General features: G+C 73.2%; 1 protein-coding gene across 14 annotated transcripts in view; it reads right to left on the bottom strand.

Annotated features, from left to right (window-relative positions):
- LOC119858334 (tubulin monoglycylase TTLL3) overlaps positions 1 to 13370 on the bottom strand; it is a 23720-nt gene extending 10350 nt beyond the window's left edge. For 7 of the 14 annotated variants that reach the window (XM_043519236.1, XM_043519227.1, XM_043519229.1 and 4 more), the window contains exons 1-5: positions 13259 to 13370; positions 8400 to 8489; positions 7721 to 7819; positions 7043 to 7152; positions 5234 to 5399 (exon numbers count right to left, since the gene is read on the bottom strand). In XM_043519236.1, coding sequence (XP_043375171.1) covers positions 5234 to 5399; positions 7043 to 7152; positions 7721 to 7819; positions 8400 to 8466 — 442 coding nt within the window. In that variant the 5' untranslated portion in view covers positions 8467 to 8489; positions 13259 to 13370. Of the gene's footprint in view, positions 1 to 4890; positions 5400 to 5501; positions 5506 to 7042; positions 7153 to 7720; positions 7823 to 8399; positions 8490 to 13258 lie in introns of those variants that run through there. The other 7 variants (XM_043519228.1, XM_043519237.1, XM_043519234.1 and 4 more) reach the window with 6 other exon arrangements.

The following is a 13370-nucleotide window of genomic DNA, read 5'->3' as shown; positions in this document are numbered from 1 at the left end:
ACACTCCCGGGGACAAGGATGGGGGGACTTGGCAGGGCTGGCGCACTCCCGGGGACAGGGATGGGGGGACCTGGCAGGGCTGGGGCACTCCCGGGAACAGGGATGGGGGGACCTGGTAGGTCTGGCGCACTCCCGGGGACAGGGATGGGGGGACTTGGAAGGTCTGGGGCACTCCCAGGGACAGGGATGGGGGGACCTGGCAGGGCTGGGGCACTCCCAGGCAAAGGGATGGGAGGACCTGGCAGGGCTGGGGCAGTCCAGGGGACAGGGATGGGGGGAACTGGCAGGGCTGGGGCACTCCCGGGAACAGGGATGGGGGAAACTGGCAGGGCTGGCGCACTCCCGGGGACAGGGCTGGGGGGACCTGGCAGGGCTGGGGCTCTTCGGGGACAGGGATGGGGGGACCTGGCAGGGCTGGGACACTCCCAGGGACAAGGATGGGGGGACTTGGCAGGGCTGGCGAACTCCCGGGGACAAGGATGGGGGGACCTGGCAGGGCTGGGGCACTCCCGGGAACAGGGATGGGGGGACCTGGAAGGGCTGGCGCACTCCCAGGGAAAGGGATGGGGGAAACTGGAAGGGCTGGCGCACTCCCAGGGAAAGGGATGGGGGAAACTGGCAGGGCTGGGGCACTCGCGGGGAAAGGGATGGGGGAAACTGGCAGGGCTGGGGCACTCACGGGAAGAGGGATGTGGGGACCTGGCAGGGCTGGCGCACTCCCGGGGACAGGGATGGGGGGACCTGGCAGGGCTGGTGCACTCCCGGGGACAGGGATGGGGGGACCTGGAAGGGCTGGGGCACTCCCGGGGACAGGGATGGGGGGACCTGGAAGGGCTTGGACACTCCCAGGCAAAGGGATGGGGGGAACTGGCAGGGATGGGGCACTCCCGGGAACAGGGATCGGGGAAACTGGCAGGGCTGGCGCACTCCCGGGGACAGGGCTGGGGGGACCTGGCAGGGCTGGGGCTCTTCCGGGGACAGGGATGGGGGGACCTGGCAGGGCTGGGACACTCCCAGGGACAAGGATGGGGGGACTTGGCAGGGCTGGCGCACTCCCGGGGACAGGGATGGGGGGACCTGGCAGGGCTGGGGCACTCCCGGGAACAGGGATGGGGGGACCTGGCAGGGCTGGCGCACTCCGGGGACAGGGATGGGGGGGAACTGGCAGGGCTGGGGCACTCCCGGGACCAGGGATGGGGGGACCTGCCATGGCTGGGGTACTCCCGGGGACAGGGATGGGGGGACCTGTCAGGGCTGGGGCACTCCCGGGGACAGGGTTGGGGGGACTTGGCAGGTGTGGGGCACTCCCGGGGACAGGGTTGGGGGGACTTGGGAGGGCTGGCGCACTCCCGGTAACAGGGCTGGGGGAACCTGGTAGGGCTGGCGCACTCCCGGGGGCAGGGATGGGGGGACCTGGCAGGGCTGGGGCACTCCCGGGGACAGGGCTGGGGAGACCTGGCAGGGCTGGGGCACTCCCGGGACCAGGGATGGGGGGACCTGCCATGGCTGGTGTACTCCTGGGGACAGGGATGGGGGGACCTGGCAGGGCTGGGGCACTCCCGGGGACAGGGCTGGGGGGACCTGGAAGGGCTGGGGCACTCCCGGGAACAGGGATGTGGGTACCTGGCAGGGCTGGGGCACTCGCGGGGAGAGGGATGGGGGAACCTGGTAGGGCTGGCGCACTCCCGGGAACAGGGATGGGGGGACCTGGCAGGGCTGGGGCACTCCCGGGAACAGGGATGGGGGGACCTGGCATGGCTGGGGCACTCGCGGGGAGAGGGATGGGGGAACCTGGCAGGGCTGGGGCACTCCCGGGGACAGGGATGGGGAACTTGGGACGTCTGGGGCACTCCTCGGGAACAGGGATGGGGTACCTGGAAGGGCTGGGACACTCCCAGGGAAAGGGATGGGGGGACCTGGCAGGGCTGGGGCACACCCGGGGACAGGGATGGGGGGACCTGGCAGAGCTAGGGCACTCGCGGGAAGAGGGATGTGGGGACCTGGCAGGGCTGGCACACTCCCAGGGACAGGGATGGGGGGACCTGGCAGGGCTGGCGCACTCCCGGGGACAGGGATGGGGGGACCTGGCAGGGCTGGCGCACTCCCGGGGAAAGGGATGGGGGGACCTGGCAGGGCTGGCGCACTCCCGGGGACAGGGTTGGGGGGACTTGGCAGGGCTGGGGCAGTCCCGGGACCAGGGATGGGGGGACCTGGTAGGGCTGGCGCACTCCCGGGGTCAGGGATGGGGGGACCTGGCAGGGCTGGGGCACTCCCGGGAACAGGGATGGGGGGACCTGGCAGGGCTGGGGCACTCCCAGGGACAGGGATGGGGGGACCTGGCAGGGCTGGGGCACTCGCGGGGAGAGGGATGGGGGAACCTGGTAGGGATGGGGCACTCCCGGGAACAGGGATCGGGGAAACTGGCAGGGCTGGCGCACTCCCGGGGACAGGGCTGGGGGGACCTGGCAGGGCTGGGGCTCTTCCGGGGACAGGGATGGGGGGACCTGGCAGGGCTGGGGCACTCCCGGGAACAGGGATGGGGGGACCTGGCAGGGCTGGCGCACTCCCGGGGACAGGGATGGGGGGAACTGGCAGGGCTGGGGCACTCCCGGGACCAGGGATGGGGGGACCTGCCATGGCTGGGGTACTCCCGGGGACAGGGATGGGGGGACCTGTCAGGGCTGGGGCACTCCCGGGGACAGGGTTGGGGGGACTTGGCAGGTGTGGGGCACTCCCGGGGACAGGGTTGGGGGGACTTGGGAGGGCTGGCGCACTCCCGGTAACAGGGCTGGGGGAACCTGGTAGGGCTGGCGCACTCCCGGGGGCAGGGATGGGGGGACCTGGCAGGGCTGGGGCACTCCCGGGGACAGGGATGGGGGGACCTGGCAGGGCTGGGGCATTCACAGGGAGAGGGATGGGGGAACCTGGCAGGGCTGGGGCACTCCCGGGGACAGGGCTGGGGAGACCTGGCATGGCTGGGGCACTCGCGGGGAGAGGGATGGGGGGACCTGCCATGGCTGGTGTACTCCTGGGGACAGGGATGGGGGGACCTGGCAGGGCTGGGGCACTCCCGGGGACAGGGCTGGGGGGACCTGGAAGGGCTGGGGCACTCCCGGGAACAGGGATGTGGGTACCTGGCAGGGCTGGGGCACTCGCGGGGAGAGGGATGGGGGAACCTGGTAGGGCTGGCGCACTCCCGGGAACAGGGATGGGGGGACCTGGCAGGGCTGGGGCACTCCCGGGAACAGGGATGGGGGGACCTGGCATGGCTGGGGCACTCGCGGGGAGAGGGATGGGGGAACCTGGCAGGGCTGGGGCACTCCCGGGGACAGGGATGGGGGAACTTGGGACGTCTGGGGCACTCTCGGGAACAGGGATGGGGGTACCTGGAAGGGCTGGGACACTCCCAGGGAAAGGGATGGGGGGACCTGGCAGGGCTGGGGCACACCCGGGGACAGGGATGGGGGGACCTGGCAGAGCTGGGGCACTCGCGGGAACAGGGATGGGGGTACCTGGAAGGGCTGGGACACTCCCAGGGAAAGGGATGGGGGGACCTGGCAGGGCTGGCACACTCCCAGGGACAGGGATGGGGGGACCTGGCAGGGCTGGCGCACTCCCGGGGACAGGGATGGGGGGACCTGGCAGGGCTGGCGCACTCCCGGGGAAAGGGATGGGGGGACCTGGCAGGGCTGGCGCACTCCCGGGGACAGGGTTGCGGGGACTTGGCAGGGCTGGGGCAGTCCCGGGACCAGGGATGGGGGGACCTGGTAGGGCTGGCGCACTCCCGGGGACAGGGATGGGGGGACCTGGCAGGGCTGGGGCACTCCCGGGAACAGGGATGGGGGGACCTGGCAGGGCTGGGGCACTCCCAGGGACAGGGATGGGGGGACCTGGCAGGGCTGGGGCACTCGCGGGGAGAGGGATGGGGGAACCTGGTAGGGCTGGGGCACTCCCGGGGACAGGGATGGGTGGAACTGGCAGGGCTGGGGCACTCCCGGGGACAGGGCTGGGGGAACTTGGCAGGTCTGGGGCACTCCCGAGGACAGGGATGCGGGAACTGGCAGGGCTGGCGCACTCCCGGGGACAGGGATGGGGGGACCTGGAAGGGCTGGGACACTCCCTGGGGACCTGCCAGGCCTGGGGCACTCCCAGGGACAGGGTTGGGGGGACCTGGAAGGGCTGGGACACTCCCTGGGGACCTGCCAGGCCTGGGGCACTCCCAGGGACAGTGATGGGGGAACCTGGTAGGGCTGGCGCACTCCCGTGGACAGGGATGGGGGGACCTGGCAGGGCTGGGGCACTCCTGTGGTCAGGGATGGGGGGACCTGGAAGGGCTGGGGCACTCCCGCGGACAGGGATGGGGGGACCTGGAAGGGCTGGCGCACTCCCGGGGACAGGGATGGGGGGACCTGGCAGGGCTGGGGCACTCGCAGGGAGAGGGATGGGGGAACTTGGCAGGGCTGGGGCACTCCCGGGAACAGGGCTGGGGTAACTTGGCAGGTCTGGGGCACTCCCGGGGACAGGGATGGGGGGACCTGGAAGGGCTGGGACACTCCCGGGGAAAGGGATGGGGGGACCTGGCAGGGCTGGGGTACTCCCGCGAACAGTGGTGGGGGGACTTGGCAGGTCTGGGACACTCATCTGGGGGACCTGCTAGGCCTGGGGCACTCCTGGGGACAGGGATGGGGGGACCCGGCAGGGGTGGGGCACTCCCGGGGATAGGGCTGGGGGAACTTGGCAGGGCTGGGGCACTCCCGGGGCCAGGGATGGGGGGACCTGGGAGGGCTGGGACACTCCTCCGGGGGACCTGCCAGGCCTGGGGCACTCCCGGGGACAGGGATGGGGGGACCTGGAAGGGCTGGGACACTCCCGGGGAAAGGGCTGGGGGACCTGGCAGGGCTGGGGCACTCCCAGGGACAGGGCTGGGGGAACCTGGCAGGGCTGGGGTACTCCCTGGGGACCTGCCAGGCTTGGGGCACTCCCGGGACCGGGCGAAGCGTATGTCAGAATCTGGATCCACCCTACAACAAGCTGTCATGATTCTCCAGCAGTCTCCTTAGGGCCAGGGCCCAGGCTGTCCCTCCTCCTGGGCTATGCTCCCCTGAGCTTGCTGCCCCCAGCGAGACCTTGGCCTGAGCAGGGACCTGCCCTGGAGAGCCCTGGCACTGGGAGAGGGAAGATCTGCCCTGGGAGGTGCCCCTTTGTCGGGCCCCTCCACGTGCCCAGCTCTCACCCTCCTCAGCGCCGTTGCTGTCATCCCCCTCCCCATCCTCCTCGCTGTTGGGTGTTCGTTCCCGTCGACAGGCCACCTTGGGGTCCTTCTTCTCCACCCAGCCCCGGCCACGCAACAGGCTCCGGATCACGGGGTACGGGCCATGTAGCATGAAGATCTTTCTTTCCTGGAGGGGAAGGATGCTGAACGCTCCACACAACAGGGTCCAGCCCGAGCCCTGGACTCCCTTAGCATGGATATGCAGGACAGGCACCCCAGGGGGTCAGACAGAGCTCAGGCAGGCAGGGCCACACAAGGCCTGTGATGGGGGACGGCTGGGACATGTGAGGCCTCAGGGTGGGAGGGATGTGGAGGGCTGGGGGGACAGGAGGGAGGCCAAGGGCATGTGAAGCCTGTGGGGGTGTGTGACCAAGTGGGGTTTTATTTTTCTTGTTATGTTGCATGTGAGTCCTACTGTCCTATACCAATCCTGTGTGTACCTCAGTTTCCCTGTGTGCTGCACTAATACTGCAGTGGTGGGAACTAGGTGTGTGATTTTGCTGAGGCCCTCGGGGCAGGTGAGATTGCCCATGTTTGCAGCTGTGTAATCAGAGACCCAGGAGCCAGGTGTGAGGAAGCAAGACTGTTCTTAATGTTTCCTCTGAGTAGTGTGGGGGTGCCTCAGTTTCCCCTAGGCAGTTCTTAAGTATCTAGGGGGTGGGATAAGGGTGTATGATCGTTGCAGAGCCCTAGAGGGCAGGTGTGGGCAGGGGTCTGGACACAGAGAATGGCCGACACCCTGTTTCCTGGCCACTGATGGCCTGGGCCTTTCCCCCCTGCAAGGTGAGAGCTAAAGGGTTGGAGAACAAAGGAATCAGGTGCCCTCCTGGCCTGGGAAAGGGACAAAGCCCAGAGGAGGAGGGGCTGGAGGGGGAGTCAGTTTGGGGCTGGCTGGGGAAATGGAGGGAGACTCAGCTGGGGCTGTGGCCTCCCTGCCCCCCAAGATGGACCTGACTGAGGGGTCCTGTTCTCTGTACCTACAAGCTCTGTTTTAGACCATATTCCTGTCATATAATAAACTTTGTTTTACTGGCTGATGGAGAGTCACGTCTGACTGTGGAGTTAGGGGGCAGGACCCTCTCATTTCCCCAGGACCCCACCTGGGCAGACTTGCTGTGGGAAGCGCACGATGGGACAGGGGATGCTGAATGCTCCGAGGTCAGACCCAGGAAGGGGGAAGCCAGGTGAGCTGTGGGTCCTGCAGACAGGCTGCTCCCAGAGAGGCGACTCCCCCAGAGTCCTGCCTGGTTTTGTAGGGAGCAGCTCCAGAGCATCGCCAGGGGACTCTGTGACAGGGGGGTGCAACCAGGTGACACCTTTTGCCCGGGAAGCAAGACAAAGAGAAGGAGAAGGGGCAAGAGGGGGTGTCTGAGATCGGGTAGCTGGAAGCTAGACAGTCGGCTTGGGGGAACGGAAGAGAGGGAATCCAAGGCATCTGGCCCAGGAGTCCCAAGATGGACTTGGCTGGGGACTCCGTGACAGGGGAGGACATGGGGGACAAGGGCATGTGAGACTTTGCTGGGGCAGGTAGGGCCGGAGGGAGGGGAAGCGGGGGAGGGGCAGGCAGGATGGGGGGAGACAGGGAGGGGCAGGCAGAGCCCAGGGGGAGGCAGTGAGGGGCAGACAAATGGGGGGGGCTGGGGAGGGACAGGCTGGGTCGGTGGGGAGGGGCAGGCCGGGGAGGGGCAGGCAAGGCCTGGGGGAGAGGGAAGGTGGGCGCTCCTGGGGAGAAGATGGGCTGCAGGTGGGGCAGAGTGGACAGCCCCTCACCTTGACGGCTCTCTCCACGTGCAGCCTGGCCTGCTTGAGGCGCTTTGGGTTGAGAGGGTAGCAGCCGCTGCTGCGCCGAGTGCGCCCCTCGCTCGGAGGGGCTGTGAGCCCTGGAATGGGAGAACAGCCCAGCGCCAGCTCTGCTAGTCCCACTCCAAGTTCTGGAGCCCCAGTGGCTAGCTGCTGCCTGCATGCCTGCCAGGCCACATGCTCAGGGGGCCCTCTCCCATGGCACTCTGCTCTTTCTGCTGCTTCGGGGGCCCTGGAGGAAGGGGGATTGGCTCCCGGCAGTGCCGCTAGCCAGGAGGCTGGGCAATGGTCCCCTCTGTGTTGCCAGCCCTGGGTAGGTCATGTGCCGAGGAAGAGCCCCCAGGACAGGCTATAGGCGTTCATAGGCTGAGGCACGCCCCCCCGCAGTGGGCAGCATGGGGAGCTCTTGGTCAGACAGCGGTTCTCTCCAGGGTGGGGAAAGGGACCAAGCCAGGGACACTCTCCCCTGGTGCCAGACCCTGCGTGCTTCCACTGGGAGCCCACGTGCCTTGGGCTGGCCCAGGCCATGCCCTGCATGCCTGGGGTTGCTCTGCTGCAGGGACTAGCCATGGCAGCCAGGTGCGCCAAAGAAAAGGGGCAGGGAGGGCAGAGAGAAGCGTTGGCTTGGACCAGCTGCAGGGCTCCTACCTTCCTGCCGCTGTCTCCTGGGGCCAGGGGCAGCAGGGCCCTTGTGGCGGGCAGGGAGCAGAGCTGCCTTCTCTGTGCCAGCGTCCCCCTCGCTGTCAGTGCCTGCATTCGGCCAGGGGAGCAGCACATCAGGGCCAGGCCCTCACGCACCGAGCCTCTGTGAGGAACCTGCCAGGGTGCATGGAGCCCACAGCAGGCTCCAATGGCTGCCATTGTCTCTGTGGGAGGGGCTGGACGGAGTGGTCTGGGGGTGTCCTATGCTCCTGCTAAGGCCGGTCTCAGGCCCAAATGGCTTGGACTGACCCTGCTGAGCATGATGTCGATGCCCCTACATTTGGTTAGTGCCACCTGCCCAGCTCAGAGCTCCTGACAGACATTACTGAGTTCAGGCTCAGCAGTCTCCAGATGGGGAAACTGAGGCACACAGGGGGTGGGGGCTTTGCCCAAGACCAGACAGCTGGTGGGTGGCAGAGTCAGAACAACCCTGCAGTCCTGAGTCCTACACAGTCACTGCCTCGCAGTCCTTGAGCGGGGCTCTCGGGGGCTGCTGCTCGTCTCCGGCAGCCCTGACTTGGGGCCTGGCTGAGCAGGTGGGAGGGGCCGTTCGCCTCCCTGCTTCCCAGAGCTGTAAAGAGCCCCCCGATAGCGCCTCCTCTGCTCAGCAACCCCCAGCTCCCCTCACCTGGGAATCCATGGGGCCGGTTGCTCTTTGCGTAGCCTCTTGGACAGCCCGGCTCTGCCAGCATGGCTCAGCTCCCAGCCAGCCACCTGAGACGGAGAAGGAGAAACTGCTGCAGCTGCGCCTCCTTGCGTCCCACCAGCGAGAGCCAGGGCCCCTGGCGACCTGTCGACGCTCCCAAAAACCCCCACGTGGCCCCTGTGCAGACTGAGACCCAAACACACCCTTCCAGCGGAGGCCAGGGCGCCACCCCCAGGGCACCCGCTCCCAGGGCACCCGCTCCCAGGGCGCCACCCCCAGGGCACCCGCTCCCAGGGCACCCGCTCCCAGGGCGCCACCCCCAGGGCACCCGCTCCCAGGGCACCCGCTCCCAGGGCGCCACCCCCAGGGCACCCGCTCCCAGGGCGCCACCCCCAGGGCACCCGCCCCCAGGGCACCCGCTCCCAGGGCGCCACCCCCAGGGCACCCGCTCCCAGGGCACCCGCTCCCAGGGCGCCACCCCCAGGGCACCCGCCCCCAGGGCACCCGCTCCCAGGGCGCCACCCCCAGGGCACCCGCTCCCAGGGCACCCGCTCCCAGGGCGCCACCCCCAGGGCACCCGCTCCCAGGGCACCCGCTCCTAGGGCGCCACCCCCAGGGCACCCGCTCCCAGGGCGCCACCCCCAGGGCACCCGCCCCCAGGGCGCCACCCCCAGGGCACCCGCTCCCAGGGCGCCCGCTCCCAGGGCGCCACCCCCAGGGCACCCGCTCCCAGGGCACCCGCTCCCAGGGCGCCACCCCCAGGGCACCCGCCCCCAGGGCACCCGCTCCCAGGGCGCCACCCCCAGGGCACCCGCTCCCAGGGCACCTGCTCCCAGGGCGCCACCCCCAGGGCACCCGCCCCCAGGGCACCCGCTCCCAGGGCGCCACCCCCAGGGCACCCGCTCCCAGGGCGCCACCCCCAGGGCACCCGCTCCCAGGGCGCCCGCTCCCAGGGCGCCACCCCCAGGGCACCCGCTCCCAGGGCACCTGCTCCCAGGGTGCCACCCCCCAGGGCACCCGCTCCCAGGGCGCCACCCCCAGGGCACCCGCTCCCAGGGCACCCGCTCCTAGGGCGCCACCCCCAGGGCACCCGCTCCCAGGGCGCCACCCCCAGGGCACCCGCTCCCAGGGCACCCGCTCCCAGGGCGCCACCCCCAGGGCACCCGCTCCCAGGGCACCCGCTCCCAGGGCGCCACCCCCAGGGCACCCGCCCCCAGGGCACCCGCTCCCAGGGCGCCACCCCCCAGGGCACCCGCTCCCAGGGCACCCGCCCCCAGGGCACCCGCTCCCAGGGCGCCCGCTCCCAGGGCGCCCGCCCCCAGGGCACCCGCCCCCAGGGCGCCACCCCCAGGGCACCCGCTCCCAGGGCGCCCGCTCCCAGGGTGCCACCCCCAGGGCACCCGCTCCCAGGGCGCCACCCCCCAGGGCACCCCGCTCCCAGGGCACCCGCTCCCAGGGCGCCACCCCAGGGCACCCGCCCCCAGGGCACCGCTCCCAGGGCGCCCGCCCCCAGGCGCACCCCCAGGGCACCCGCCCCCAGGGCACCCGCTCCCAGGGCGCCACCCCCAGGGCACCCGCCCCCAGGGCACCCGCTCCCAGGGCGCCACCCCCAGGGCACCCGCTCCCAGGGCACCCGCCCCCAGGGCACCCGCTCCCAGGGCGCCCGCTCCCAGGGCGCCCGCCCCCAGGGCACCCGCCCCCAGGGCGCCACCCCCAGGGCACCCGCTCCCAGGGCGCCCGCTCCCAGGGTGCCACCCCCAGGGCACCCGCTCCCAGGGCGCCACCCCCAGGGCACCCGCTCCCAGGGCACCCGCTCCTAGGGCGCCACCCCCAGGGCACCCGCTCCCAGGGCGCCCGCCCCCAGGGCACCCGCTCCCAGGGCGCCCGCTCCCAGGGCACCCGCTCCCAGGGCGCCACCCCCAGGGCACCCGCTCCCAGGGCGCCACCCCAGGGCACCCCGCTCCCAGGGCACCCGCTCCTAGGGCGCCACCCCAGGGCACCCGCTCCCAGGGCGCCACCCCCAGGGCACCCGCCCCCAGGGCGCCACCCCCAGGGCACCCGCTCCCAGGGCACCCGCTCCAGGGCGCCACCCCCGGGCACCCGCTCCCAGGGCGCCCGCTCCCAGGGCGCCACCCCCAGGGCACCCGCTCCCAGGGCACCCGCTCCCAGGGCTCCCGCTCCCAGGGTGCCACCCCCAGGGCACCCGCTCCCAGGGCGCCACCCCCAGGGCACCCGCTCCCAGGGCACCCGCTCCTAGGGCGCCACCCCAGGGCACCCGCTCCCAGGGCGCCACCCCAGGGCACCCGCCCCCAGGGCGCCACCCCCAGGGCACCCGCTCCCAGGGCGCCCGCTCCCAGGGCGCCACCCCCAGGGCACCCGCTCCCAGGGCGCCACCCCCAGGGCACCCGCTCCCAGGGCGCCCGCTCCCAGGGCGCCACCCCCAGGGCACCCGCTCCCAGGGCGCCCGCCCCCAGGGCACCCGCTCCCAGGGCGCCCGCTCCCAGGGCGCCACCCCCAGGGCACCCGCTCCCAGGGCGCCACCCCCAGGGCACCCGCTCCCAGGGCGCCCGCTCCCAGGGCGCCACCCCCAGGGCACCTGCTCCCAGGGCGCCCGCTCCCAGGGCGCCACCCCAGGGCACCCGCTCCCAGGGCGCCCGCCCCCAGGGCACCCGCCTCCCAGGCGCCCGCTCCCAGGGCACCGCTCCCAGGGTGCCACCCCCAGGGCACCCGCTCCCAGGGCGCCACCCCCCAGGGCACCCGCTCCCAGGGCACCCGCTCCTAGGGCGCCACCCCAGGGCACCCGCTCCCAGGGCGCCACCCCAGGGCACCCGCCCCCAGGGCGCCACCCCCAGGGCACCCGCTCCCAGGGCGCCCGCTCCCAGGGCGCCACCCCCAGGGCACCCGCTCCAGGGCGCCACCCCAGGGCACCCGCTCCCAGGGCACCCGCTCCCAGGGCGCCACCCCCAGGGCACCGCCCCCAGGGCACCCGCTCCCAGGGCGCCACCCCCAGGGCACCCGCCCCAGGGCACCCGCTCCCAGGGCGCCACCCCCAGGGCACCCGCCCCAGGGCACCCGCTCCCAGGGCGCCGCCCCAGGGCACCCGCTCCCAGGGCACCGCTCCTAGGGCGCCACCCCAGGGCACCCGCTCCCAGGGCGCCGCCCCCAGGGCACCCGCTCCCAGGGCGCCCGCTCCAGGGCACCCGCTCCCAGGGTGCCACCCCCAGGGCACCCGCTCCCAGGGCGCCACCCCAGGGCACCCCGCTCCCAGGGCACCCGCTCCCTAGGGCGCCACCCCCAGGGCACCCGCTCCCAGGGCGCCACCCCCAGGGCACCCGCCCCCAGGGCGCCACCCCCAGGGCACCCGCTCCCAGGGCACCCGCTCCCAGGGCGCCACCCCCAGGGCACCCGCTCCCAGGGCGCCCGCTCCCAGGGCGCCACCCCCAGGGCACCCGCTCCCAGGGCACCCGCTCCCAGGGCGCCCGCTCCCAGGGTGCCACCCCCAGGGCACCCGCTCCCAGGGCGCCACCCCCAGGGCACCCGCTCCCAGGGCACCCGCTCCTAGGGCGCCACCCCCAGGGCACCCGCGCCCAGGGCGCCACCCCCAGGGCACCCGCCCCCAGGGCGCCACCCCCAGGGCACCCCGCTCCCAGGGCCGCCTCCCAGGCGCCACCCCCAGGGCCCCCGCTCCCAGGGCGCCACCCCCAGGGCACCCGCTCCCAGGGCGCCCGCTCCCAGGGCGCCACCCCCAGGGCACCCGCTCCCAGGGCGCCCGCCCCCAGGGCACCCGCTCCCAGGGCGCCCGCTCCCAGGGCGCCACCCCCAGGGCACCCGCTCCCAGGGCGCCACCCCAGGGCACCCGCTCCCAGGGCGCCCGCTCCCAGGGCGCCACCCCCAGGGCACCTGCTCCCAGGGCGCCCGCTCCCAGGGCGCCACCCCCAGGGCACCCGCTCCCAGGGCGCCCGCCCCCAGGGCACCCGCTCCCAGGGCGCCCGCTCCCAGGGCACCCGCTCCCAGGGTGCCACCCCCAGGGCACCCGCTCCCAGGGCGCCACCCCCAGGGCACCCGCTCCCAGGGCACCCGCTCCTAGGGCGCCACCCCCAGGGCACCCGCTCCCAGGGCGCCACCCCCAGGGCACCCGCCCCCAGGGCGCCACCCCCAGGGCACCCGCTCCCAGGGCGCCCGCTCCCAGGGCGCCACCCCCAGGGCACCCGCTCCCAGGGCGCCACCCCCAGGGCACCCGCTCCCAGGGCACCCGCTCCCAGGGCGCCACCCCCAGGGCACCCGCCCCCAGGGCACCCGCTCCCAGGGCGCCACCCCCAGGGCACCCGCCCCCAGGGCACCCGCTCCCAGGGCGCCACCCCCAGGGCACCCGCCCCCATGGCACCCGCTCCCAGGGCGCCACCCCCAGGGCACCCGCCCCCAGGGCGCCACCCCCAGGGCACCCGCCCCCAGGGCGCCACCCCCAGGGCACCCGCTCCCAGGGCACCCGCTCCCAGGGCGCCACCCCCAGGGCACCCGCTCCCAGGGCGCCCGCTCCCAGGGCGCCACCCCCAGGGCACCCGCTCCCAGGGCACCCGCTCCCAGGGCGCCACCCCCAGGGCACCCGCCCCCAGGGCACCCGCTCCCAGGGCGCCGCCCCCAGGGCACCCGCCCCCAGGGCAAGGGCCAAGCCCAGTCACGCATGGGGCAAAGCCCCCTACCCACCTGTGGCCAAGCGAGCGGAGCCAGGGGGGCTCAGCAGCCTGACAGCCCCGGCCATGGCACGACCACAGACCACATGGGGCCAGAACTAGGGCCTTGTAGCCAGCCCCATGGGCCCCCCCCGCCCTCTATCGCGCCCCCAATCCCCGCACGGACCCTGCCCCGCCGGTCTCGAGCGCCCCGCTGTGGTGCGGTCTCCATGGCGACGCGGGGGCGGGGGCCCGGGCACTGTGACGTCAGGCGGACCCG

This window comes from Dermochelys coriacea, chromosome 7 (assembly GCF_009764565.3).
Source record: "Dermochelys coriacea isolate rDerCor1 chromosome 7, rDerCor1.pri.v4, whole genome shotgun sequence".
Taxonomy (NCBI): Eukaryota; Metazoa; Chordata; order Testudines; family Dermochelyidae; genus Dermochelys; species Dermochelys coriacea.
The sequence above is the reverse complement of the archived record's forward strand: the minus strand, read 5'-3'. Positions and strand labels throughout refer to the sequence as shown.